Source organism: Calliopsis andreniformis, chromosome 6, assembly GCF_051401765.1.
Source record: "Calliopsis andreniformis isolate RMS-2024a chromosome 6, iyCalAndr_principal, whole genome shotgun sequence".
Classification (NCBI taxonomy): Eukaryota; Metazoa; Arthropoda; class Insecta; order Hymenoptera; family Andrenidae; genus Calliopsis; species Calliopsis andreniformis.
Genome location: NC_135067.1, coordinates 11,222,593 through 11,248,917, shown reverse-complemented (window position 1 = coordinate 11,248,917; position 26,325 = coordinate 11,222,593). Strand labels below are relative to the sequence as shown.

At 35.4% G+C, this 26,325-nt stretch overlaps 2 protein-coding genes and 1 long non-coding RNA gene across 4 annotated transcripts; 1 reads left to right on the top strand and 2 right to left on the bottom strand.

Annotated features, from left to right (window-relative positions):
- Positions 1 to 1,295: 1,295 nt before the first annotated feature.
- LOC143180990 (ankyrin repeat domain-containing protein 54) lies at positions 1,296 to 4,364 on the bottom strand. Of its 2 annotated transcripts, XM_076381105.1 has the most exons (5): positions 3,908 to 4,364; positions 2,751 to 2,823; positions 2,437 to 2,653; positions 2,173 to 2,240; positions 1,296 to 2,103 (listed from the first exon to the last, which is right to left on the bottom strand). In XM_076381105.1, the coding sequence occupies exons 1-5, from the start codon at positions 4,175 to 4,177 to the stop codon at positions 1,808 to 1,810; spliced, it is 924 nt and encodes a 307-aa protein (XP_076237220.1). In that variant the 5' UTR covers positions 4,178 to 4,364; the 3' UTR covers positions 1,296 to 1,807. The 2 variants fall into 2 exon arrangements, with proteins under 2 accessions (XP_076237220.1, XP_076237219.1); XM_076381104.1 differs by having other exon boundaries at positions 1,296 to 2,240.
- An 852-nt stretch (positions 4,365 to 5,216) lies between these two features.
- On the top strand, positions 5,217 to 5,939 carry LOC143181112 (uncharacterized). The gene is made up of 3 exons (XR_013002227.1): positions 5,217 to 5,344; positions 5,490 to 5,622; positions 5,737 to 5,939. It is a non-coding gene; the product is annotated as an uncharacterized LOC143181112 (long non-coding RNA).
- Positions 5,940 to 10,196: 4,257 nt separating this feature from the next.
- On the bottom strand, positions 10,197 to 25,997 carry LOC143180876 (neprilysin-1). The gene is made up of 15 exons (XM_076380892.1): positions 25,926 to 25,997; positions 23,727 to 23,908; positions 22,331 to 23,077; positions 20,037 to 20,268; positions 17,623 to 17,661; positions 15,793 to 16,038; positions 14,868 to 15,076; positions 13,883 to 14,062; positions 13,476 to 13,687; positions 12,980 to 13,196; positions 12,454 to 12,636; positions 12,005 to 12,167; positions 11,217 to 11,533; positions 10,798 to 11,066; positions 10,197 to 10,672 (listed from the first exon to the last, which is right to left on the bottom strand). The coding sequence occupies exons 3-15, from the start codon at positions 22,436 to 22,438 to the stop codon at positions 10,669 to 10,671; spliced, it is 2,379 nt and encodes a 792-aa protein (XP_076237007.1). The 5' UTR covers positions 22,439 to 23,077; positions 23,727 to 23,908; positions 25,926 to 25,997; the 3' UTR covers positions 10,197 to 10,668.
- Between the last annotated feature and the right edge of the window lie 328 nt (positions 25,998 to 26,325).

The following is a 26,325-nucleotide window of genomic DNA, read 5'->3' as shown; positions in this document are numbered from 1 at the left end:
ACACAGCAAAGAGTAAGTTTGCAAGGTAAATACTACAGGGTTTTGTTTTACCTTTCGAATAGGATTTGACATTCACACAAGGAAATGTATAATGTTCACGATTTATTTAACTGTTTATACATGTATTTGATACTCATTCATATCACTTCATATAAAGGCTGCAAACAGAGTGCAAAAAATATAAGGTGATACAGTAATTGCAATGTCTAACAAAACCAACAAACTACTAGTATTAATACAGTGTTCTATAGTGAGATTAGAACAAATATACACTCTGCATATGAGTGAAGTAAAAAAAAATATGCCGTAGAATTTTAATATTGGTTGCCTACAATTTAGAAAAGTGTTTAAAGAAAATTAGAATTTCTTAATGTATGTATATTCTGCTTGTCTGATGTTAATAATTTCTTAAAATTTCAAAAATAAAACGTTCTTTAAGAAAATTTTTAATTCAGGATGGAAAAATAAAATACAATTTTTATTTGTAATCTTTTTTTTCCAAATCTCAAACGTATATATTACATAAAAATTTGAAAAAAATGATCAAGAATTTTAATAGTATTAAGAGCACCCAATTTCAAAATTATTTAAGAACACAAGTGTCAATGTATGAAATAAAAGTAAATAATAATGGTCAATATAAAGATATATATTGTAACAAAAATTCATCAATATAAATTCCTTTTTCTGCAATTTCCGAAAATTTATAAAAGGAAAAGGTATTGCAGTATTTCATAATATAAACGTCTATATACAATTAAATTATTAGTTTTTGCAATTGTACTCTATTTGCAGCTGGATAAATGTGATAGATTAAACGTAATATTTTTAATTTTTTTTTTTTTTCAACGTATATAGCAAATGATGCTATAGAAACTTTGATGTTTCTTTAAAACTCTGTTATTGTTCAAAACATAATTTTGAAATATTTCAGATCCTGCAATTATACTTTTAAATTTCTTCAATTGGAAGGAAATTTCAAATTAAATAAAAAAAAAACGAACGCCAGTTACCATATATTCTTAAAATATAATGTAAAAAATTAATTGGAATTTAACATAATGTATCATCCTGTCTCAAAAGATTGTATAAAGAACGTATTTAATTTTATACAGTTATGATATGGTATACTTGGATCTTTTTGTACAATGAAATTTATGTTTTTCATTATGAATGTAATAAATTGAAAAAGATATGAAAATGGTATGAGAAAATGTTTTTAGAGGCCAATGTGTGAGTTTTTAGAAATGTGTTTCATCGGCTGTTTAAGGCTGGTTGTTATCCTACAGTTGAGCTGTTTTTTTGACCCATATGAATATATTTTTTAGATGTTCTTTTAATCAGAGTCCCGTTATCAAATCATGTTGAGCATACGGTATCAGACGATAACGACAAAATAAGTAAAACATTCTTGAAAAGTAATATTTCAGCAGCGAACAAGAAAATGTTTTTTAAAAAGATCCAAATTAACGTAATTAAAAATATCAGCTTTGTCATTAAGACATAATGACAATATCTGACGTAAAAAAGTTGCCTCTCGATTCGCGATACTTGAATGTATCAATTTAATTTATGTAACAAACTGATCTAAAATTCTAGCACTTTGTACATTAAGAGTCAACGGTATATCACGCGCGTATATAAATTAAAGGAAAATCTTCCTCACAGCGCATTAAATATTTTTAAAAATGAAAAAGAAAAGAACTTATTACGACATAGCAAAGTTTAATATATGCTATTGATTTCTCCCTCAATTCCATGTTATATGTTTGTCAATAAAACTGACAAGTTGTTAATATGCAAATGATTAATTTGTTATATTAAGAGCATTTAAATTAGCCAGTAGATCTTTGACATCATCTTGAACTTGATCGGACGTGTTAGATAAAGTTAAACGTGAATAAAAATTGCTCAGGGTTTCCACTTTTTTGCTGACATCTTTCTTTTTCTGCAGATATGCTAATAACATATAAACTATGTTGTGGACCTCTTTCTTGACTTTTAGCATATCTTCTCCCTTACAATTCTGGAGTATCTTCAATTTTGTCTCTGCTAATTGTAATGGATTATAACCACGCTGATCCAATGAAAGAACATCTGATCCTGCGTTTAAAAGAAGTGTAACTACTGATATTTGATTTGTCACAGCTGCTAGGTGTAATGGAGTGTTACCTAGGCAATCACGTTGATTAGGATTAGCGCCATGTTGTAATAATAATTCTACCATTTCTGTGTAACCCCTGTTGAAAGAAAATGACTCATGTACTAATACTGATAATGTAATAACTATTGGAGTCTTTTTAACTTTAGCAGTTCATATATATGCAAGAAATATTGACGGTATTCTATCATTTGTGTAGACTTAATTACAAGAACAGAATAAGCTCTATTCAGAATAAGAAACAAATAATTTAATATTAAATATAATAAATGTACCTGCAAGAGGCAATATGAAGAGGAGTTCTTCCTTTTTCATCATGATTATTAGGCGATGCACCCCCACATAAATGTTTTCTCATCAATCCAGTATCATTCATAGCTGCTGCTAGCCTCAATTTACGTCCAATAACAGGACAATTCCAAGGGACATAACGGTCCCTTCTACGTGATGTACAAACTGATCTTGCTTTTCCAAAACAGAGAGATTTAGATCCTTGATAAAAGTGATAAAATAAAAATTAGTACTAATTATGTACTTACAAATATAACTCACAGTAGCACAAACTTATAGGTCTATAGTAATCACTTACCATTTATTAGTAATTCCTGACACATACATAATTTAGTGGCATTACAATTGGGGGGAAATCTAATCTCTAAAATCTGTAATCAAATTCATAGAATATATTGATACAAAAGATCATAATCGGAAAATATGCTTTTTCAATAGAACAGGGACTATGTTACACAAAAAATATAAATTATTGTTAGATCACTGAAACTAATTGTATTAAGTACAGTCAGTCATTTTATTCCCATAACAACTAATTAATATGTGTTACAAACATCAAATAACTACTTTACCCTCAATTGGAGAAAGATGAAATATCTAAAGATTAGTTTCATATATTATTTACAATAGACTTTACATGAGTTTTGTCATTAATGTTGAATACTAAAAGAAAGGAGACAAAAAATATTGAATATATTACTTTCAACACATTTTAAAAGAAATATATCTATTATGATCACATAAATGATTGAAAAACAATTTAAAATATGTAAACATATAAAGTAATTGTAAAATATATGCTTTCATGGTCCAGGCTGCTATAATCATTACTGCTTGAGGTTTTCAAGTGACAGACTGATCAAGATCAAGTGACACATTAATACTTGACCTCTCATAAAGTTAACTTTGATGTTGGTGAAACGTTGGGATAAATTTCCTATTGAACACTGCTTGCATTTGGCAGCCTCAAGTAGTAATAACTACAAAGTAAACAATTCAATAAATATATAATATAAGCAACAATTTTAATTCTGTTATATAATAATCGCAAATGAAAGTACACATTTGCCAAGTGTGTATATGTTTGTAACTTATACTTCACAACTTTCTTCAACTACCTATTTTCTAATACACTTGAAGAAATCTAGAACAGTAAGAAACTTTAAAACAAGTATTCACAAAAACCATTAGTAGCAATTTAATGCAGGAGTTAATCACAGGATCTCTTTGTGTGTACATAACGTTTTGCATTCTTAACTCAATTCTACTCCAAAAGGGGGGAAAAGAAAATGATCAAGGGCGAAAATATCCAAGTGTAGTAGTTTTTCATCATTTTTTCTTCTTAATATCCAATTTATTAAATCCAATTGAAAGCAGTTAGTGGGGGACTAAAAAATTGTTAAACGTAATGGGTGCGTTCCTGTCGGAACCGAACAGTAGAAAAATAACGCGTACCTTGGAGGAGCTCTGAGTGTCCTCAGTGTAATGGTAATTCTCAGTGACCGAGCACAAAGCCTGGAGTGGCGAATGCAACGAACGGGGCACCATTTCGACGAGGAGAGCACTCGCTCTGCTGGGCTCGCGTATTTCTTTCTCGCCACTGGGCGTTATTGCGACAAGAGAATTAACGGTATTAATCTGGTTCGACGAAAGATTTTCATGCTGAACGATTGAGCTGTCGTTCGAATCGTTGCCAGTCTCAACCCCAGAGTCGACGGACGTCATTTTGTATTTAAACGTTCAACAACGTTTTCGAAACAGAACGTTCCACCTTCTACATCCGACACGTACTACATGCATACATACCACGACTGCCTGTACGAAAATAATAACAAATTTGAAGTTTGTCACTGTTCTCCGTAACGACGACGACGATGCTTCTTCAATTCGCCACTAGATAGCTACGAACAGTAGTTGGTGGTTGGTGATGGTCTAGCGAATGCGAGGAAAACACCAGATGTATTTTGGAAATGGTGACACTTTTGTGGCGCCCTCTATCTAGTGGTTAAATGTTCTCTAACTAATTCAAGTGAAACTTTAGGAATGTAAGTGGAAGTGTTGGTGTCCCTGGAGCGCTGTTCGTTGACACGAGAATGCGCGATTTTCGAAATTAAGATTTTGAAGCTTATATTCGAGAATTTTATTTAAGAATTGTGTACTATTGATGTATCAAGCAAGATTGAGGGCACCATGTAAGACTTGGGTGCTCAAGCCTCAAGTTTGCTTGGTATAGTTATCTTTGCTTGGAGGTAACGTTTATCAGGTGAAGTATATTTTCGAACGCGTCAAAGATTCATCTCTATCGAATTGACTTCTAATCTACATAATCCAATTATATTGTATACGTAGTCCCACTGAATCTGTCAGAACTATATAGATGACATCGGTGTAGGGAATTTCGAATAAGCCTCTATTCACCCTACTAGGAATACAGTTAAGTGCAGAGATCTACATTAAATCTGCCAGAACCAGACGAGATCGGTATAATGTCAAATCATCGATATTTAGCGAATGAAACACTAAAAAGCAGCCCCTTTGTATGCTCTTGTTTCTCACGTTTTTCAACTTATAGAACAATATTACCATATACTAGGACAAAATGTTTTCCAGTGATGTCATAAAGTAGAAAGTGCGGGTAACACACGGTAAGTCATAAAGTTAATGACTGAATTGCCTGCGGTACTTCCACTTTTCTACTTTGGATCCGAAACAAAAAGGCATAAATACTCTGCACGACTGGCGCGCTCCTCAGTCGCTCCTGAGATTCCGAAGGGTGCAGATCGTGGTCGTCCTCAGTCGGTTCCTACGTTACCTTTTCCTCATCCACGTAAAAGGTCCATGGGATCTTGAGGGTGCGCCATCCTTGACCAGTGGTCAAGAATTGAATCATAGGTAAGTTTAGGTTTATATCATCAATTTTCAATTTAAAACAAGGTTGTAGCGTAACTGTTTCCAAAATTTCTTTTATTTCTTTTACTCGTGTTCCTTCTTCGTCTTTCATACACCGACTACCATCCTATGTCTGTTTAATGATCAGACAAGGTATGTAGCTGGATGTTGGTGCAGCGACCTGGATGATGCCAAACCATCTCATGCAGGTTTCGACGAAGTTTCAACCCCTGCCCCATCATTAATTGCTTCGATCAGAAAATCAGCCTCGATTCAATCAGGTTTGTCAGTAAAGCAATAGTATATTTAAAGCAAGCGAACGAATGCTCGTTTTTCTCCTACCTTTAACAAAATTCACTTATTATGAATATATAAATTCGACAACTGTGTAATAGGTTGGACATGAAAGAATGACCTACGATAACACGGCAGTAAGGATGCAAAGCGCTTTTTTAACGACAAGCTCCATTGAGAAGATCTCCACTTCCCGATTTTATTGGAATATTTAACAGTGAACTATTTTCATAATACATTAGGTAAGATAAAAAATGACATTTTACACTATACACATATACAACACTTCATACTTATTACGTTAGTATAAAATTCTCATAATAAATTCACATGAATAAAAGTTATCGTAAAAACAATGTGCGTTTACTGATTTATTAAACCACATTTCTGACACGTTCCTCTACTCCTTACACTCCAGTTATTAGATAAAAATTCCAAGATACCTCCTTCTGTATCATATTCTCCTGATACTTTTGCTCATTTCGACCAAACTCCAAATTCCCTTTCCCGCCAATTTTTGATAGACCTCTTCGCACATCCTGTTCTCCTGATACTTTTGCTCATTTTAGCCAAAATCCGAATTCCCTTTCCCGCCAATTTTTTGATAGACCTCTTTGCATATCATGTTCTCCTGATACTTTTCCTCATTTTAGCCAAAACCCAAATTTCTTTTCCCGCCAAGTTCCCGAGAGACCTCTTCGCACATCATGTTCTCCTGATACTTTTGCTCATTTTAGCCAAAATCCGAATTCCCTTTCCCGCCAATTTTTTGATAGACCTCTTCGCACATCATGTTCTCCTGATACTTTTGCTCATTTTAGCCAAAATCCGAATTCCCTTTCCCGTCAAGTTTTCGAGAGACCTCTTTGCATATCATGTTCTCCTGATACTTTTGCTCATTTTAGCCAAAACCCAAATTTCTTTTCCCGCCAAGTTCTCGAGAGACCTCTTCGCACATCATGTTCTCCTGATACTTTTGCTCATTTTAGCCAAAACCCAAATTTCTTTTCCCGCCAAGTTTTCGAGAGACCTCTTTGCATATCATGTTCTCCTGATACTTTTCCTCATTTTAGCCAAAACCCAAATTTCTTTTCCCGCCAAGTTCCCGAGAGACCTCTTCGCACATCATGTTCTCCTGATACTTTTGCTCATTTTAGCTACAATCCGAATTCCCTTTCCCGCCAATTTTTTGATAGACCTCTTCGCACATCATGTTCTCCTGATACTTTTGCTCATTTTAGCCAAAACCCAAATTTCTTTTCCCGCCAAGTTCTCGAGAGACCTCTTCGCACATCATGTTCTCCTGATACTTTTGCTCATTTTAGCCAAAACCCAAATTTCTTTTCCCGCCAAGTTCCCGAGAGACCTCTTCGCACATCATGTTCTCCTGATACTTTTGCTCATTTTAGCCAAAATCCGAATTCCCTTTCCCGTCAAGTTTTCGAGAGACCTCTTTGCATATCATGTTCTCCTGATACTTTTGCTCATTTTAGCCAAAACCCAAATTTCTTTTCCCGCCAAGTTCTCGAGAGACCTCTTCGCACATCATGTTCTCCTGATACTTTTGCTCATTTTAGCCAAAACCCAAATTTCTTTTCCCGCCAAGTTTTCGAGAGACCTCTTTGCATATCATGTTCTCCTGATACTTTTCCTCATTTTAGCCAAAACCCAAATTTCTTTTCCCGCCAAGTTCCCGAGAGACCTCTTCGCACATCATGTTCTCCTGATACTTTTGCTCATTTTAGCCAAAACCCAAATTTCTTTTCCCGCCAAGTTTTCGAGAGACCTCTTTGCATATCATGTTCTCCTGATACTTTTCCTCATTTTAGCCAAAACCCAAATTTCTTTTCCCGCCAAGTTCCCGAGAGACCTCTTCGCACATCATGTTCTCCTGATACTTTTGCTCATTTTAGCTACAATCCGAATTCCCTTTCCCGCCAATTTTTTGATAGACCTCTTCGCACATCATGTTCTCCTGATACTTTTGCTCATTTTAGCCAAAACCCAAATTTCTTTTCCCGCCAAGTTCTCGAGAGACCTCTTCGCACATCATGTTCTCCTGATACTTTTGCTCATTTTAGCCAAAACCCAAATTTCTTTTCCCGCCAAGTTCCCGAGAGACCTCTTCGCACATCATGTTCTCCTGATACTTTTGCTCATTTTAGCCAAAACACAAATTTCTTTTCCCGCCAAGTTTTCGAGAGACCTCTTCGCACATCATGTTCTCCTGATACTTTTGCTCATTTTAGCCAAAACACAAATTTCTTTTCCCGCCAAGTTTTCGAGAGACCTCTTTGCATATCATGTTCTCCTGATACTTTTCCTCATTTTAGCCAAAACCCAAATTTCTTTTCCCGCCAAGTTCCCGAGAGACCTCTTCGCACATCATGTTCTCCTGATACTTTTGCTCATTTTAGCCAAAACCCAAATTTCTTTTCCCGCCAAGTTCCCGAGAGACCTCTTCGCACATCATGTTCTCCTGATACTTTTGCTCATTTTAGCCAAAACACAAATTTCTTTTCCCGCCAAGTTTTCGAGAGACCTCTTCGCACATCATGTTCTCCTGATACTTTTGCTCATTTTAGCCAAAACACAAATTTCTTTTCCCGCCAAGTTTTCGAGAGACCTCTTTGCATATCATGTTCTCCTGATACTTTTCCTCATTTTAGCCAAAACCCAAATTTCTTTTCCCGCCAAGTTCCCGAGAGACCTCTTCGCACATCATGTTCTCCTGATACTTTTGCTCATTTTAGCCAAAACCCAAATTTCTTTTCCCGCCAAGTTTTCGAGAGACCTCTTTGCATATCATGTTCTCCTGATACTTTTGCTCAGTTTAGCCAAAACCCAAGTTCTATTTCCCGCCAATTTTTCGAGAGACCTCTTTGCATATCATGTTCTCCTGATACTTTTTCTCATTTTAGCCAAAACCCAAGTTCTATTTCCCGCCAATTTTTCTGTATACCTCCTTGCACATCATGTTCTCCTGATACTATTGCACATTTCGGCCAAAAGCTGTTATAGGTTTGCACTTACTGAGAACTTGTGATACCTCCTTTAATATTATATTCTCCTGATACTTGCTCATAATTTTGGTTGGAAGAGAAAGTTACATATTCACGGAAATTATTAGGAGCTCGAGATACCTCTTTTGGTATTATGTTCTCCTGATACTTACCTTTAATTTGGTCAAAAGCCTTTGTCCATTTTGTCCAAAAGCTAAACTTATATATTCGTGGGTATTATTGAGATTTCGAGATACCTCTTATGGTATTATGTTCTCTTGATACTTACCTTTAGTTTGGCCAAAAGGTAAAGTTAAATATTTGCAACTACTATTAAGAACTCGAGATACCTCTTCTGGTATTATGTTCTCCTGATACATTAGCATATTTCGGCAGAAAGCTAAAGTATGTTTTCGACCGATTTTCAAAATAACTGGAATAGCTCCTTTCACATTATATTCTCTTGATACTTTTGCGCATTTATGACGCAAAAGAAACTTTGCAAACAGCTAAATAAAGGAGAATATCAGGAGAATATAACATTAAAAGGGGTGTTTTCTAGGAAATCGGTTTTGATTAGTATGCATACTGTTTGCAATATGGAATGTTTATTACATAGGATCTACGATGGATTAAATAAATCATTAAATGCGTATATTCTTTCTTAGTATCGTTTTATTGCTATAGAATAAGTACCACGATATATATACATAGTGCACATTTCAATTTTATAATTTAAATAAAAATTTCTTACTTATTTTATTTTTAAAACTATAGACAGACGTTAAAAATTGTTAGTGTTCTCTGAAAATATGTTAAGTTTCATGACTTATCTTGTTAATGACGAATTTGAACAATGATGAGGCATAGGTTGGAACTTCGGGCGAAATTCTCAAGAGATCGAGGTTCTTTGCTGCACTAACATGCCAGCAACTACCCGCGCTACGTTGCCTGATTATTTAACAGATACAGAATGGTAATCGTTTTATGAAAGACAAAAAAGAGAAAAAAACAAAAGAAATTCTGAAAACAGTCACGCTGCAGCTTTGTTTTAAATTGAAAATTGAAGATATAGACTTACCTATGATTCGATTCTTAAATAAAGACACTTGAAAATGTCCCATGGTAGATGTATCTGACCACTGATCAAGAATGACGCACCCTCAAAAGACCCATGGCGCTTTGATGTGGATGAGGAGAGGGTAACCTAGGACCCACTGAGGATCACCACGATCCGCACCCTTCGAAATCTCGGGAGCGACTGAGGTACGTGTCAGGCGCGCAGGGTATTTTATGCCTTTTGGTATAGTACGTACAATAAATTAACACCGAATTCTACCGCCCCTTTGGCACTGGCAGCGCCTGCTCGAAGTCCTACTTAATCTAATTTTAATTCCTACCACTCGTAGCACTGTTATCTTACAAGTTTAGACTGAATCGATAACGTTGGAGATCACATGAAAATGGTATAAAGGGTCAAAAGCACAAGCCTACTGCGCGTAAAATAGTACAGTGATATAAAGCATGAGAGCAGAATAGAATAAATATTTCCATTTCCTTTTGATCGAAAAGTTTATTATTTAGACTCGTCTACGACGAGCTGCATCACACAGAAGCAATTGAAACATAAACATTACACAATTAAAACATGTCGTATATACACATACACAACATCCGTCCATGAGATGTTAGGCTAACATTGTGCTGCTGATCTTTAATAATTCCCATTAGCACACCCATACACATACATACTCGTACAAGCATCCTGTTGTAATCTTTTCTAATACCTCTGTGGCTAATAACTTCTTTTCAATTTTTTATTTGAGTAACACATTCACTCCACGGTGAATCACCTTGAAATAAAGATAGTCTCTTCTGGCCTACTCATAGGTCAACGATTGACACAAACTGAACAAATGCATTCACAATGATAATAAGTCTTTTTAAGATATTCTGCACTTTAAGTTCAAAGATTCGATAAGGAAATCGACTCCATCCTCTTGCTCGATCCTCTTTGCATTGAGTTTAGCATTACCTGCAGTTACAAAAAGAAACTTCGTTATTAGAAGTTCTGAGAAATCATTCAGAAGAATATTAGCAATCTATTCTATGGGTTTTAATCAAAATGTATTTAATTTATGATTTGTAATATGCTCGTACCAGACACTGCATTTGTGTGTCGGATTCATCGGCGAGCCTCGAGGACAATCGTAGGCTCTAGCAAAGTCCTCACTATTGGACAGTGGTCCCAGCACCCTGATAGGTCCTGGCGAGTGAACACTGCTTCGTACCTGCGTCAGAGCATCTTCTGGTCTCATAGAGCCACACCAAATTTGGGCGTAATTAAGAAAAAACAACTGATTGTGAGTCAAGTTCACGCCAGGGAGCAGAGGTTCTTCTCCATGCCTGGATACCCACTTTCTGTATGCCTGAGTTCCAAAAAGAAAAAGAACAATTATAAACAAATTGTCGTATAACATAGTTGCTTGCTACATTCTACTGAGAATACTTTTTTTCACAGCAAAGATATTGAACGACTACAGGTCCAGTATATTGTACTGAAAATTAGAGCGGCCCACCCGAAATGCTTGCTTGAGTCCTCCATTGTCTGCGATGTTTTCCCCCTGAGTCATCCTTCCATTGATGTATAAATTGAATTCCTGTAGTTTGTATCTGGAGTATTGATCCACCATACATTGAGCCCTCTCTCGAAAGGCTCTCACAGTGGCGTCGTTCCACCACTGCATCATGTTACCATCCTTATCGAACTGACGCCCCTTGTCGTCGAAGCCATGTGTGATTTCGTGGCCAATAACCACGCCGATACCACCGTAATTCAATGACTTTGGAAAATGTTGGGAGTAAAAGAGAGGCTGGAGGATTCCTGCTGGAAAGACTGAAGCAAAAATATTCGCTGCTTAAAAATGTGAAGTACGATACTATTGAAATCCTAATATTGTAATTCCACAAGTCTACTCTATTTCAAGTCCATAAGATTCGGCAATTTCGGGATTTTATTTTCTCAAAATATGCAGAAGAAAAATAATTCAATTTTTCGGAATCCTACAAATTAGATTTCAAATGTCTAATGACTAAGAACCCATAAATTCATAACACCAAGTTGTTAAAAATTCACACCCTCATAATTCAATTTTCTAAATCACAAAAAAGTATGAATTTGATTCTACGATTCTATAAAGTCAAAGAAAACTATAGTCCATAAACAATATACCTATCAAAGCACATAGTAATTTTAATATTGTATACAGTTTTTAAAATTTGATTTAACGCAGTTCTAAATAATAAAGACGATATATATAATCTCTGGGAAAAGAAAGGATATAGCCTTAAATGAGAAGGAGCTTACCGATCTCGTTCTTATTGGGATTGTAGAAGGCATTCACGATGGCTGGTTGTGTGGACCATTTATCCTTATCAACCGGCTTCCGTAGTTTCTGTAGGTTGTGATAAGCGTCGTACTTCAACACTGCCATTACATTCTCGAGGTAATGGTTCTTAGTAATGTTCAGCTGTAGAGGCAAAGATAGAGAATGTTGTATGATTGCAATCGAGAATTATTTAATACTTCCTTTTCCACAAAAATATTTCACACGACAAATAGTACCTTTACTATTACAAAAGTCTAATATATCAACTGTCTAAGTATTTTACAGGAAGTATTTTAATATTTAGATACACTTTAGTCGTACTTTTATTTAAAAGAAAAAATTTAAGTATTTATATTTTTCGGGAATATTTCTACTATAATTATAGAATATATATATTTTAATCATGTTGGAATATTAGATTGCATACCATTACATACTCCTTGGAGAGTTCAACAGGATCTTTCAGAAACTCTGGGTACCCAATCCTCTCGGTCATAGAATCAGCTTTGCTTTTAGCCACAGCCCTAGTCTCGTCGTCCATCCAATGATTTTCTGCCAGCAATTCAATGAACGCCTCGCGTATCGTGCGAATCATCTCGAGTGCGGTCTCCTGGGAAGCAAATGAATAAAATAAAATTATGGAAACGCAGAGGAAAACATCCTCAGTTTCAGGTAACTACTGGTTTCCTCGTGGTTGTTAATTTAGAATCAACTCTGCTTTGCAGGAACTCGCGAGAAACAGAAATTTTACTAATAAATTATTCATTAAATATGTGTATATTAAAATATATAACGTGTTGAAGATAAATATAAAGACATGAGTAAAAATAAGTTACTTGTTGGTAGTAAATTATGTGGTATTTTTATACTCATGCAATAGCTATTAATTAGGCTAGAACTTTTAATAAATGATATTTTGATTTGTTTATAAAAATGCAAAATGAGAAAGTCACCTTGCTCTCGTGATTAAAATTGTCTCGTATGAACAAAGCTCCCACGGCCATGCCCAATTTTTTGTTCGTCCACTCGACACATTGGGCCCACCTGTTCCTCTCGCTCAATATTCCCAAGAGGATCATCCGAAACTCGACCCTCTTTTGCTGGTAGTCGTCTATCATATGGGGCATCATCGACATGACCAATCGCCACAGTATATAATTGTGTAACGTTCTGTAAACATCGTTTATGCATGTTATGCGTTGCTTAAATGTTTTTTCTTCAAAAAGAGAAACGACAAAATAACTTGTAGAACTTCAAGAAAAAGTCAACGAAAATAATGCGTGTGAATTAATTTTTAAAATTTGCAATTTTTTTAATTCTGGAGTTAGATTCAATTTAAGAAACCTAATTTTCTCATTCTCACCGATTCTTGATATTATTTCTAACATTTATGAATTCTTCTCAAGTTACTTTGCTCTCGAAATATTTATTTGTAAAATGTCATCCCACCTGCGATCTGTCCTCTGCACGATTCGACCCATTTGCACGAAATATGGCATGGCATATACCACAATTGGTTCTTCTTCTGTGACTGGAAAACTAATGAACTCTTGAAGGTAAGCGCGCCATTCCAGCTGAGGAATTTCGAGCTGCAACTCGCGTAGTGACAACTTCCGGTAAATGGCGGAGGTGTCCAATCTATCTGCTTCTGGTAAAGACACCTGGAATTTGTTTTGAAATGGTCTTATGCATGGAGCATCCTTAAATGTTTCTTTTGTTCAAGGAATTTTTCCTAACAATGTCTATATTTTTTTATTACAAAATTTCTGTATCAGAATTTTCAAAGAGTTCGTATTATCCTATTAAAAAATTTGTACGTTTCCAAGTAACACATTTTAAATTCTGTATTCCCTCACATTAGCTAATTGTTTCTCCAGCATAATCACGCGATGGAATTCCTCTGCAGCAGTTATAGGATTGGCGCCAAGCAGCACAGCCACATTTGTCATGTAACGATGATAAGCTCTCAATTCAGGCTCACTGCTCTTCTTCAAGTAGTGATCCCTGCTCGGCAACGCCAATTGCATTTGATCCAGCTGTGAATCATTCAACGATTCCGTATTGGTAGACTTGATAAATCAATTATGAACTTCTTTTCGTATGGGATTCTCTCTTTGCATAAATATCTTTTATATTTTACTTCTATATTGAGTATCCTTTTCCCACGTTCACTTGTACCCCAAGTCACAAAACACACTGCACTTATTATTTATTAATCAATAACAATATACGTATCGCTATTTAATTATATTTCAAGAATCAAATTTTTGTAATAAAATAGAATAGAAAGTGCTCAGCTATAGGCGAGAGAAGATATTTTATATAGATATCAAAATAAGGGAAAAATCAAGAATAACAAAATTGGGGTTGAATCTTCCTTTGTTAATTATTATTTTAGACAGTACAACTAGGGAAGTGAAAGCTAATTAAAGATTTGTTTTCTCTTCTAAATATTATAAAGTATACTTAACTTCCTATATTTTGTACATTTTTATATTTTTCTTTAAACGCTTCTAATTAGCAAACGAAGGCTCAAATTCAATTTTACAATTCTTGATTTTCGTTTCATTTCGATGTCCAAAGTCACCCTTTAAACTTTCCCCCGCCTGTAGCCGAGCACCCTATACAAAAATGTAGAATGAAATATGTTCCTACGTAAGTAGATGTAGACCCTTATTTTCTCATTAATTCATAAAACACTTTATGAATACACTAAATTCTATATTGAAATATTTGAATCGCTAGTGGAACCATCGTCCCTCCTCCCCATTTCCTCTGCCGTATATTACAATTGTTATACTGTGCAGTCGTCGACCAAGGGGCCTTACTTTGCCGGCGCACCTGGAGGATGTTGGCAGAGGAATTCTTGTCATCTGGCCCGACCCACTGTTCCAGCAACACTCCCTCGTTATATTCCCCGCGAAGTCGACCAAGAAGAACCTCAACCGAATAGGGGGGCGGTGTCCAGGAGGAACCGACTACTGCTGGCCAGCCGCCGAGCCACTCTAACATCCTCTTGAGTGGAGCATCGCCAATCTCCCTGATACGAGCTGCGTAAACAAGAAATAATCGAGGATATTCAAATTGAAGATTAACCCTTCAGGTATCACACGCCGCTGAAGTGGCTCTCCGCCAGGGAACTGAAGAGGGAATACTAAATCCTTTAAAGTATGTACTCTCGATGCATAAAATGGGACTACCTGATCTCTTAATTATTTTTTATGCAACAATTTAGCATTTATTTACGTCCTGTGAAATAGCTTCTTTATTACTGTTTCTTATTACATATTAAATTTTCTGTAAATAATGTTTACACTTTAACTAAAGCATGTTCTGATACATTTGGTCGGTGGTGTATCAAAAAATCGTGGATTTAAATAAGAATTGAATAATCGATTTATCCTGTCACCTACTGGCACTAATTACTGGATATTAATAGATATTTGATGATTCCTTTAATTCATATTAAAATCGAAGGATCGTTCTTGCAGAAAATATTATTTAACATGTTGATTGCCATGTCTTTCATAAGGAACAATTTTTACACGATTTTAAATAATAATGTACAAAATTGTGAATGACATTAATAAAAGAAATGATAGTAAACACTATAAAATTAATTAAAAATAATTTTTATTTAACTTGGAATCTCTACTAGCGTGTCAGAACTTTTACGTGACGTGTTAAATATTTTCCAAAATAAAAGATGAAAATTTAATTTTTTATGCAGCAGCACGCGTTTGAAAAAAATTGTCGTTGTACCCACGGATGTCCATGCACGACTTGTAGAACAGCTTCGCCTTCAAGGTAGCATCGTTGTCGTTCTCATTCGGCGGTTCCTCCAGAGCCCCCTTCAGAATCACCTGCAACTGGTCGGCGAGGACCTCGAACGTGCTGATGGAACTCCTGTCTTCCGGTATCACGTGCAGTCGATTCCAACTGCCACAGGCGTATTCAAAGAAATTCACGCAGGGTGCAACGGTGCGATCCATCGCTGATAATAGACTCGCCGCTGAAATCGCCAGCAGGGAGAGATTCGAAATTTATAACTGTTTAATATTTTACATTTTATTCAATATAGGCAAATAGAAATAGGAAAATTTCTACATGTATCTTGTACCATAAAAGATTTTTGTAAAATTAAGATCAATATTAATGCTTTGATGATCGTGATTAACGAACTTGAGGATTTTTATTTTAGAACGATCTCATTTTTATGGGAACTTTCACTGTGTATACTGTCAGACTAAAAAAGAAGTTATTTCATTTAATTCAATCATTTATTCGTTATCTGTTACACAGTATATAATCTGAATGCTGCCCAATTGCAGGGAGGTAGCTAATTTTGAAGCAGGTTAATATCTCTGGAGCCTAATCGAGTGAGGTCGCTTTAACGAGTCTCGCCGCGATCTCAGGATTAATTACTCTTCCGATAAATTATCTCTTACGGCTAATAAGATTCTTCTGGAAGATCGTGATATGGCGTTGGTAGAATCCTATTATACTCAACAATCTAGAAAATGGAATTGCATGAGTGCTCTCAAATTATTCCTCCTCTTCTCGCGATGTTAATTTTAATTAAAAGTGAATGCTCCAGAAAATTCCACTTTTTCAATAATCCATATAATTTAGTACAATTTGTGCTGTTATTTTTTCTTAGCACTTTTAAATACTTTCTACGTTAGTATGATAAACAAATCTTATCTACATTTTTTAGAAAATGAGGATTAACTACTTAACTAGACTAGGTAACTGTTTCTCTTTTAAGATACCCTAGATTTCTATGATCATTATCTTTATATAGAACATTCTGAAAGCTGTAATCAATTAATATACTTTTGAAGAGAGAAAGATTTGACGCGAATTCCGCAAATTTCCACCGAACCATCGAAAACTCGACTCGAAATAGTTTCCTAGTTAGGATTGGCTGCAGCTCGACCACAGTGGTACAGCAATTAAATCACACAATACGGGATCATCAGCCGACCGAATAGCAGATTCGCGAGAAATGAAAATCGAGTTTGTACGAGCCCGTCCAACAAGCGAGGATACGATGGAGAGGATCGGTTAATCAGATTTCGAAGGCGTACACACGCTCATGGAGCTCACGTTTATCACGGGACAAACGCAATTCCGTGTCGACCACCAATCAGTTTCAGCTGATCTGATTGCGTCGCCCTCAGACAGCCCGATATCTGCTGATATTTTGGTTTCTATATGAATAGCCAATTTTTGACAGTACACCGTGTTCGATATGAGTATTTTCCAAGTAAATCAGAATTCGTTGTAACGTTTTTCATTCCCTTTTGTAAATTAATTGTATTAAAAGCGAAGCATTGCAAAAATGGTTTTTAGTGTACAGCGTTGATTTGTAGGAATAAAGAGTTTAAAAAATACAAGATAAAAAAATAATGTTACATGCTACGTAGCAGGGTCCTGTAATTGACACCTTGAGCGAAACCTAACAAATTGTTTTCTCGTCAAAAATTTATAATAAGTAGGAGTATGAATTTATTATTGCAGTAATTAGAATACTAAAATTAATGAAACAGGATAATAGTAATTATAGCAGAGGTATAATAAAAATTAGGATTACCTGTTTTGACACATTCCTCTGTTATGCAAATATTTGGACCTGAAAGCAAATTATGATTTCCATTCCACTTTAATATGAAGAAAAATTCAAATTGATGCCTTTGCGTCTGTTCGCAACATGCACTCATCTACTTAAGACGATCGAATAAACTCGTTTTCACATCATTGAAACGTAATGTTTCTTTGTACTTTAGCAAAATTAACATACGGGCATACCTAAATTTAGCTTAACACTTTAAATCTAAAACTGATTCCCTTAATTCCTTTTTAAAAGTATTTTTCGCAGCTAGTGAAGAAAATTTTAATTCTAACAATAGAAGAAATACTGATACATAATATTAATATGATAAATAAAACATGGAATTTGGTCTACAGGTAAGCTGATCGATATTAAAACTTTTTTAACTCATTATAGTTTAATAAAATATGTAATATGTAATAAATATTATAAATGATAGGAATTCGTTTGAGAAGGAGAGTCTGGCGCATTTGTTATATTTCTTTTATTTTACTTCACACGTTTATGGACGTCAGTGAAGTGATTAATCTCGCCACTGGCAGTGAGGTAAAGCAGCCTTTTCGAGTGGAACTTGATAGCCTCGACTCAATTCGATTCAGCTGATCGATGTTCGCTTCTGACACAACAAGTATACGTTATCCAACATCGGTAGCCTACTTTTTTAATTTTCGTTCTCTGAGTATTTGGTATTCTAATATTCATACAAAAAAGTGAGGTAAATGCAATTCTTTAACGACCAATTTTCGAAATTATTATGAAACTTCTATCTTCTTAGTTTCTAGTACTTAATATGAAAATTGAATCTTCCATATAAACATTTGCTTTATTTTATATTGATTCATCAGCAAGGATTAGTTCATTTCTTTTAAATTCAATTCTTTTAAATTCTGTTTCTCGCTATAGAAATTTATGATGATACGATTTAACCCCCAGTAAGATCTACGACAAATCGAAAGTGTATTAGGGTAATAAATTTTACGTGTTCCCGATTTGTCCGAGTTCCAGTCATCGATTTCGCCGCTGAAAACTCCTCGAAAATATTTTACCAGGATATTCGAATCCAACGATATATGAAGTGCCAATAGACTGACAATTTAAGAGATTTTCTATGTAGATAAAAGAAATTGAATTTTGAATGCAGAAGAAATTTTTCGATTTTAAAGTCCATTTAGAAGAACGACTGCAAATTACAAAAGTTTCTGTGAAAAACGATGTTCAATATGTAGAATAATTATTTTCTGCTGCGGTACTTTTTTATTGAAAAAAATTTAATTTAAAAAATCAAAGTTCTCCAACAAGTTTTCTAGAAAATGCAATTTCATTAAAAATTTTGTTATACGATTCTTCTTACTCATTTTTGTACCGTATTTAAAATTATGCTTTATTAATTTTTGTGTAGTTTTATGCATACGTAATGAATATTTAATTTAATTTTTCTCAAATGCAAAATTACGTTTATTCTACGTTTTAGAGTAATACTTTTATGTGGAATCGTTTGTGATGTAAAATGCTCGTAGTACTTTCTATTTAGACGATAATTTATATTCATGAACATTTATTATATCGACATTTTTATTAATATTATTAATACGAATATGTATGTAGTGTCTGCAGATACATTTCATTCCCGAAGTGCATATTCATGTCATTCACACTCTTCAAAAATGAAAATGAAAGGAACAGTACGTAGTTTAAAAATCATTTTTGAAGAGAAAAAAAATTAAAAAAGCCTACGACAAACTGATCCAAAAAAACCAATCATGATTATTAGGATTTGGCTACTACTTTTATGTTTCAAAAAAGAGAAAAATGAAGCTAGTCTATAAAGTCTCATCATAAGGGACATTGAGTTACCATAGTAAGTAATCGTTCAAACAGGGCACGACTTCCCTAAACTTAATTCAACTCTGTTTAGTTGCCACTTCTACCCTCTTCCAAAAACGTAAAAAGAAACTATCAAGACCTATCCAAAAAAGTATTGACTTGCTGGACTGAATACTTATTCATTCCAACACGTCTTGACTTCTTCAAACTTCATTTAATTCTGTTTGGTTGCCACTGGCACCCCCCAAGAAAAAAGAAAGAAAGCTATCAAGTCCCATCAAAAGGAACTCAAGGAACACTGATTCCTCGTAGCAAGTAATCGTTCGAACGCCATTCGACTTCCTCAAACTTAATTCAATTCAAGCTACATATTCTAACACCTAACTTCGCGCCATTACTCTTGAATGTGCCTGATCCCAGAAGACTAGGGCTTCCATTCTATTCTCTCGAACGTCTGATTCCCCGTCGAGAAGTCTCCAATACTTAACGCGCTCGTATCTTCAGTCATCCAGCGCTTAATTAAGCCAGATCGACTGACCTAACCGGTATCGTTTAGAGCTAATTCAACTTACGGGGCTCTTGGACGCACTCGCGACTCGTGTTCAACGCCAGCAGCAACAGAAGAATGAAAAGGCAAGTGGCGAGGAGAGTGACGGCCAACACGAGCAATTGCTGCCTACTCGCTGGCCCTGCCCGTCTTCGTGTGATCGACGTCGCCCTTGTTATCCCTGTGATCGGCCTTCGACTGTTTCCAGGATGATGGAGGATGGTGGTCGACGTGTTGCCACGAGGACCATAGGTCACCTGCGTGAAAGAAAATTGAGCATTTGAAAAGACTAACTGATTAACTGTATAAAATAAAAAGGAGATGAAATTTACACTGACAAGGAAGAGAGATAAAAAATATGTTTTATTATTATTATTATTAATTTAGCTTGAAGTAAATGAATAACGTGGTAAGTAAGTTATTTAATAGTTGATTGGTTTTGTTGCTGAGATAGATTTAATGCACATTAGTTGTAAAGCAGGAATGTAATAAAAAATGCATATGTAATTATCTAGTACCTAATATAAAGAATATTAAATACAAAGGAGGAGAAAAGGTAAATGGATTACTATACAAAAAGTGGAATTAACTTAACTGTAATGTCAGGTTCTATTAACTTAACTAAATTGGCGATTCAGAGAGAAAATGGGCAATTTAAAATCATATTTTTTGCGCAAGCCACTGTTTACGAGAAAATTGAGTTTGAAAAATTGATTACTAAGCGCGCGCAAGTGTTCCCTAATTGGGCGCGCAGTAAAGTATTTTCGAACTAGATTTTCTCGAAAGCGAAAGACCAAGATCGAAAATAACGTATCATTGTATCAATTGTATTCTTTTATCACAGACATGCGATACAAAATTTCAATATTTTTCTTTCAACTCTGTACAGACTTTTATTACCACAAATATGAAATTTTCAAGTATTTGTCTCTTGCAAACTTCGCCCAGTGATTGTTTGAAGCAAACACTTATGAGTCTTGTCATGAAGGCGAAGGGAAGTTAAATGAAGAAACTTTTGTGCAATATCGGAGAAGTGGAAACTTGGCGAGATAGAGGCTGACGTTCGTGTAAACGAAGGCCAAGAAACAACGATAAAAAAATAATATCCTGTCGACTTGAAAAAGCTCGCTCGTGATAGATAGAAATCAGCGGAAATGAACGGACCCGACTGATAATAGCGAACTGCAGCCGTATAAAAGTAATACGACGATAAACTTTTATGCGTTTCAATGGGACCTCGCTTCTCCAATAAACGATTCCATCTGTAGGTAATTAAAAGATAAACGAGCTCACGTTTCATCGTAAGTAATGCCACTTTATTATTCATGAAGAACTGAGTAAAAAGTATGAAATAGACATTTTTCATTTTTAGAAAAAATGTATAAGCATGTATAAAATATAGCAAAATCTCGACTAATTGGACCCCGATTATTTATACTTTTTGTTATACAATGTTGCTCATATTGGATATACATAATAGGGGATGTTCCTCTAGCATCAGACAACACCTAGTGCCGAACATTAGTTATGTCTTTGAAGAACGAAACGCGACAAAGCGGCCAAATTGGAAAAGTAAAAAGGGATTTTATTTTCTCATTCAATTTTGTCGAAAAACCAAATTGTTTCGGAAGAACTTAGACATCTGAAACTCAATCTACATACTCTATACATTTACTAAATTTATCATCAATGTCCTCCGTATAAGAAACATTCTTCCCGAAGATCTTTTATTCATATTCTCAGAAATTTATTTTTGCATATTTTTAACTATACTTCGATCGCCAAAAATTCATAATAATCTAAACTTTTCGTTTACTTACTTCATTGGACAAAAAATTCTTAAGTATCTTAAGAATTCTTAAGTAAAATTCTTAAGTTCCAATAAAATATAGAAATAATAATATGTGTTTAAGTCTCGAGGTGAACCAGTAATCAACAATTTCCAAATATTAATAACTAAGTAATCGACGTAACCGTCCCAGTGACCGTCATAATAATCCCAAAAATTTCGATACTACAAGTGTCTACCTACTTATACTATTTTTTCAATTCTCACACTAAGACACAGAAGTATGTACTCTTTACTAAAAGAAAATATAGATAATAAACATCCATATTATTAGCAATTTTTTCTCCAAATATTGAAAGTAAATTTCAAACTTCGACCTTAATTTTAACTTAAATTGTTGGAAAGTGTCTCTGACTGGGTCACTGTCGATTACTCAGTGCTTCGCCTAAAAGGCACAATAAAATTCTCTAGCCTCTACCACGCAGTGAAGGTGCCTCTAGAACTGAAAATCGTTCGAAATCGTTTCCCACCTGAAGAGGGGTAGTCGCAGGTGTCTCCTGACCGGGACCATCAGATATCTCGTTCTGCTCGTTGATGACACTCGCCTTCAGGTACCCGTTGTTGCCCTCGGACTTCATCCTCGCGCGATCGTTCGTATCAACTGTATCAGCAGGAAAACCCGATTTTCAACCCGGGAACTGTGTCAACGACCGGTGTAACGTTGACATCGTGGCTGCACTCGATCAGGCAGGACGCGTGAACACCGCACTCCAAGCCACGATCAATCGATCCTCGCCAGGAGAAACCGTTCCCGAGCGTGCTCTCAATCCCGCGAACGCTTTCGAGTCCCACGATCGTGAATAAAAAAAAAAAAAAATGTAGGTTCACTGTCAAGCAGATCGTCCCTTCTTTCGTTTTCTTCTTTTCTCTTCAAAGAGAGGCTCCTCTGGGTTCTGGTTCCACTCCTCTCGGGATGGCTTTTATATCGTTCGAGCGATAAGACGCGCGATCTGATCTCGGCCCATCTCCTCGACGAAAGAGCCTCGAAGAAGCGTCACTCCCGAGGCGATCAGACAGCTTTTGAGTTCCGAAAGGATCTGTGACCGCCGTGCTACTGACGACCACCACGGACACCTCGCAGTCTCGCACCACCTCGGTCTCCCTGCCCGTTCCACTTCCGCCTTCCTCACCCTCCGGCAACCCTCGATTTTGTTTACAACGCGAGTCGAACCGTAGGGGTGGGGGTGGCTCGCAGGGCATCGTCTCTGTCGCGTTTTCTGGAGAATATTTTTATTTTCTGCCTCATTTGAAATCCCTTTGTTCTATCTGGCTTTTCGATAATTATACCCTTATTGTGGTAACTGGAAGTTTTCTACTTTTATTGGTGTATGTTTTCTTGCCAAGTTTTGGGTTTCAGTTTTCTGTTAATTTTCATTTTGTAAGCTTTCTATAGTTTTATTTATCGTATTCTTCCTTTTTTAATTTGGTATTATAATGCTATTTCGAGTAATCTTGGGGAACGACGAATGCGTACTGGTTGGCAAAAATTGGGAAAAGAATATTTTCGTCAGTGAAGCAATTTTCTTTCTTGATTACACTAGTTAATATTCATGTAATCATGAAAGTAATTTGTCTGCGCTATAGAGTACAAACTGTGAGATGAAGCATCTCCCCGTTTCATTAAGAGTCTCAATTTTAGTTTCCTAAAAGTTAATTATAAATATTTTGTCCTCAAAGGTGAACATATTTTGTACCTTATCAACAGTATCTCAATCATAAGTCAATTTGTTACACCGTAACTAGTATCTCAGAAGAATGTCAATGGTGGATGATTAAAAATTCTTCTGTAATTTGTGCAATCTAAAATAGATATGTGTTTATCTAACAACACTCCACTACTCCTGAAGTGTACACAAACTGCTTTACCTGGGGTGGTACGGTTCGTTGATTAGATGGGTGCGTGCATCGACATCGTCGACCACTTGCTCCACAAATTCACCCTCCTCAACGTTCCACCCCCCTTCCCTTGACATCGCCCGACACATTTCCTTCCTGCCAATTCCCTCGGATGCCTACAGGAAACGATGTTTGCCCCCGAAGACAATACCCTGCGAAAAGTCAACGAATTTGTTAATGGAAATCGATTTCCATTAAGAATAATCCCGTGAAATCCGATTCTGTTGCTTTGAATTTTCGCAATTGGTTCTGCCGCGCTTCTTAACGAGTTTCTCACTCTAATAGTAATTTTTATTATCGAAGATGAACGAAAAGTGCAGCATTTCCTGTAGGGCTTTGGTATCGATCGATGTTTTTCTATTAATATCTTTATTTTATATCAATTCACGGAATATGGAGTGCGTCTATTCTTGGTACTTTGCGTATAAGCTGCGTTTAGTTCGAATTGGATCTTTCTCTATTGTATAATAAATATCCTCTTTGAAAAGGAGGATTAAAGTATCTAGTAAAATTTTAAAAATAATTCTAATAGTTCGTAATTTTGAAAATTGCAATCTGGAGTACCGCTAAACTTTAAATATGCATTTTCTTTGTCTGTCCCCTTCTACTTTTCTACTAAGTGCTAAGTATGTTATAAAAATTCTTTATAAAATGTAGTCTCTATCCCTTCATAATAAAACCAAGATATGACAATACAAATTATTGTAATAAATAATAAAGTCTATTACTATTAACAATATTTTTTGCTAAAATTTCTTAGTACACCATCAATATTCCACCTGATTCAGAAATTCACTTAAGTGTTAAACCCTTTCAACCCTGCCCACTCCTCTTTGTCCTCGCCGCAAGACTCTGCCCATCATCCCCCACCCCTGTTGCCATATTTACCATATCGAGACAATTTTCGATAAACACATTCATATATTATGTAAACGGTTATACCTATGTAATATTTTTCGTATTATATTTCACCCTCTGCCGTAATATCGCGACGAAATTTAATCAGAACCCTTCTCCTGCATTAGAGCTTTCTCGCGTTAAAATTTAACGTTCGACATCCCTTTTGTTAAAGCGAAAAGGGTGTCGAACGTTAAACAGCATTTAAGGCAGCTTGTTTACTCGAGGTACATGCAACAAGCGGTTGACGAGACGCACCCTGTTATTGATGAATATTTGCACTACGCTTTGCTGGCACGAAATAGGGGGTTAGGTGTTGAGAGGGTGAGCAAAACATGTTACGAATATAAGCTGTCAACTGGTAGAAGTGGTACGTTTAATCCACTGGATTTTGAAATTTGAATGAAAAATTTAAACACTTTGAAAATAAAGGAAATTTGAATTTTGTGATATGAAAAGTAGAATAAGTGAATTAGTTCAATATTAACGATCTAATTAGTTAAAAATGATAACAATGTTAAAAGCAATGTTAATATTTGTTTTAAACGTTTTATTTTCAAAGCAGAAAGTTATTATTTTTTGTTTATACTATGCACGGAGATTAATTAATATTTGTTATAATTTACGAAAGAGGGTCTTTCCCCATTGACGTCGGTAATTAATAAACATGTTTTTATTATTTTCTAGCTACTGATTACCAGTAATGGAACACACTTGAAGTTTAAAAGTTTTAACGAAACTTCACAATGAAATTCACGTCACGTAGCAAATGGGTGGCGCGAATAAAATCACCCTAAGTATCCCTTATCCCAGATGCAACAAGCAGCTTCACGTTCCTACAAGCGTTCCTCGCAAATGCTCTATGTTATTTGAAAAAAGGTCCACGTAGTAATTTAGGGGACTGTTGTAATGGGGTTATAAAATTTACGAGAAGAATGAAAGCGTAGAATTGCACATTTTATAGCGTTTGGGGATATTATAACGCTTTCGTATCGTTTATTACGGCAGTTAAAAGTGTATAATGCTGAATCTTGTTTTATTTGCTTGATGGAATCGTTATTGCGAGGTTGAAGAAAATTAAACATTAACGAATGGAACATTGAATAAAACATCGCGATTTAGAGATAAAAGAGGTAAAGGTGATTAAATATTAAAATTCGAAAGTTGCAGGAACTCAAATTAAAATTACAAGTTTCTAAGATTTCTGAGTGAATGAATTTGGAGTTTGAAAGGATCGAGAGATTAAGAAAAATTTTTATACCGGTTCCTTACCAACAAAACTATTTTCCTTTTCCTTTCCATTTATCGTCATTCTCTGTTGCTGCTGCTGCAACGCTAACTGCGTTCCATGAGGCTGTTGTTACTATAAGTCGATATCAAGCATGCGCCGTCATTGTGAATCGCGTCATTATTCTAATCTTGAAAACTATCGCGTTCAATAGTATAGAAAAATTTAATAATAAGATCACAGGAATCAATATTTTTAACAATAATCTGAATTCTTTTTACGATATAATTTTAACGAAAAATCGAAAAGTAATCTGTTTCTTTTGAATCACCCTCTATACTTTAGAAACTAAATCTAGAACAAGAGATAAGAAACTCGTAGATTCGACTTCATTAAAATTTTCGAGCTCTCAAAGTAAGACAGACGCTAAAAGAAGTGCAATAA

What these genes read in the sequence shown, in the direction of transcription:
- LOC143180876 (XM_076380892.1), bottom strand. Translation starts at nt 22,438, where the DNA reads ATGAAGTCCGAGGGCAACAACGGGTACCTGAAGGCGAGTGTCATCAAC. An exon ending in CTGCGACTACCCCTCTTCAG is followed by an intron (nt 20,269 to 22,330) that starts GTGGGAAACGAT and finishes TCTTTCACGCAG; the next exon opens with GTGACCTATGGTCCTCGTGG. An exon ending in GTGCAGAGGACAGATCGCAG is followed by an intron (nt 13,197 to 13,475) that starts GTGGGATGACAT and finishes CGATGTTTACAG; the next exon opens with AACGTTACACAATTATATAC.
- LOC143180990 (XM_076381104.1), bottom strand. Translation starts at nt 4,177, where the DNA reads ATGACGTCCGTCGACTCTGGGGTTGAGACTGGCAACGATTCGAACGAC. An exon ending in ACACTCAGAGCTCCTCCAAG is followed by an intron (nt 2,824 to 3,907) that starts GTACGCGTTATT and finishes ATTTGATTACAG; the next exon opens with ATTTTAGAGATTAGATTTCC. An exon ending in TCAGGAATTACTAATAAATG is followed by an intron (nt 2,654 to 2,750) that starts GTAAGTGATTAC and finishes ACTTTTATCAAG; the next exon opens with GATCTAAATCTCTCTGTTTT.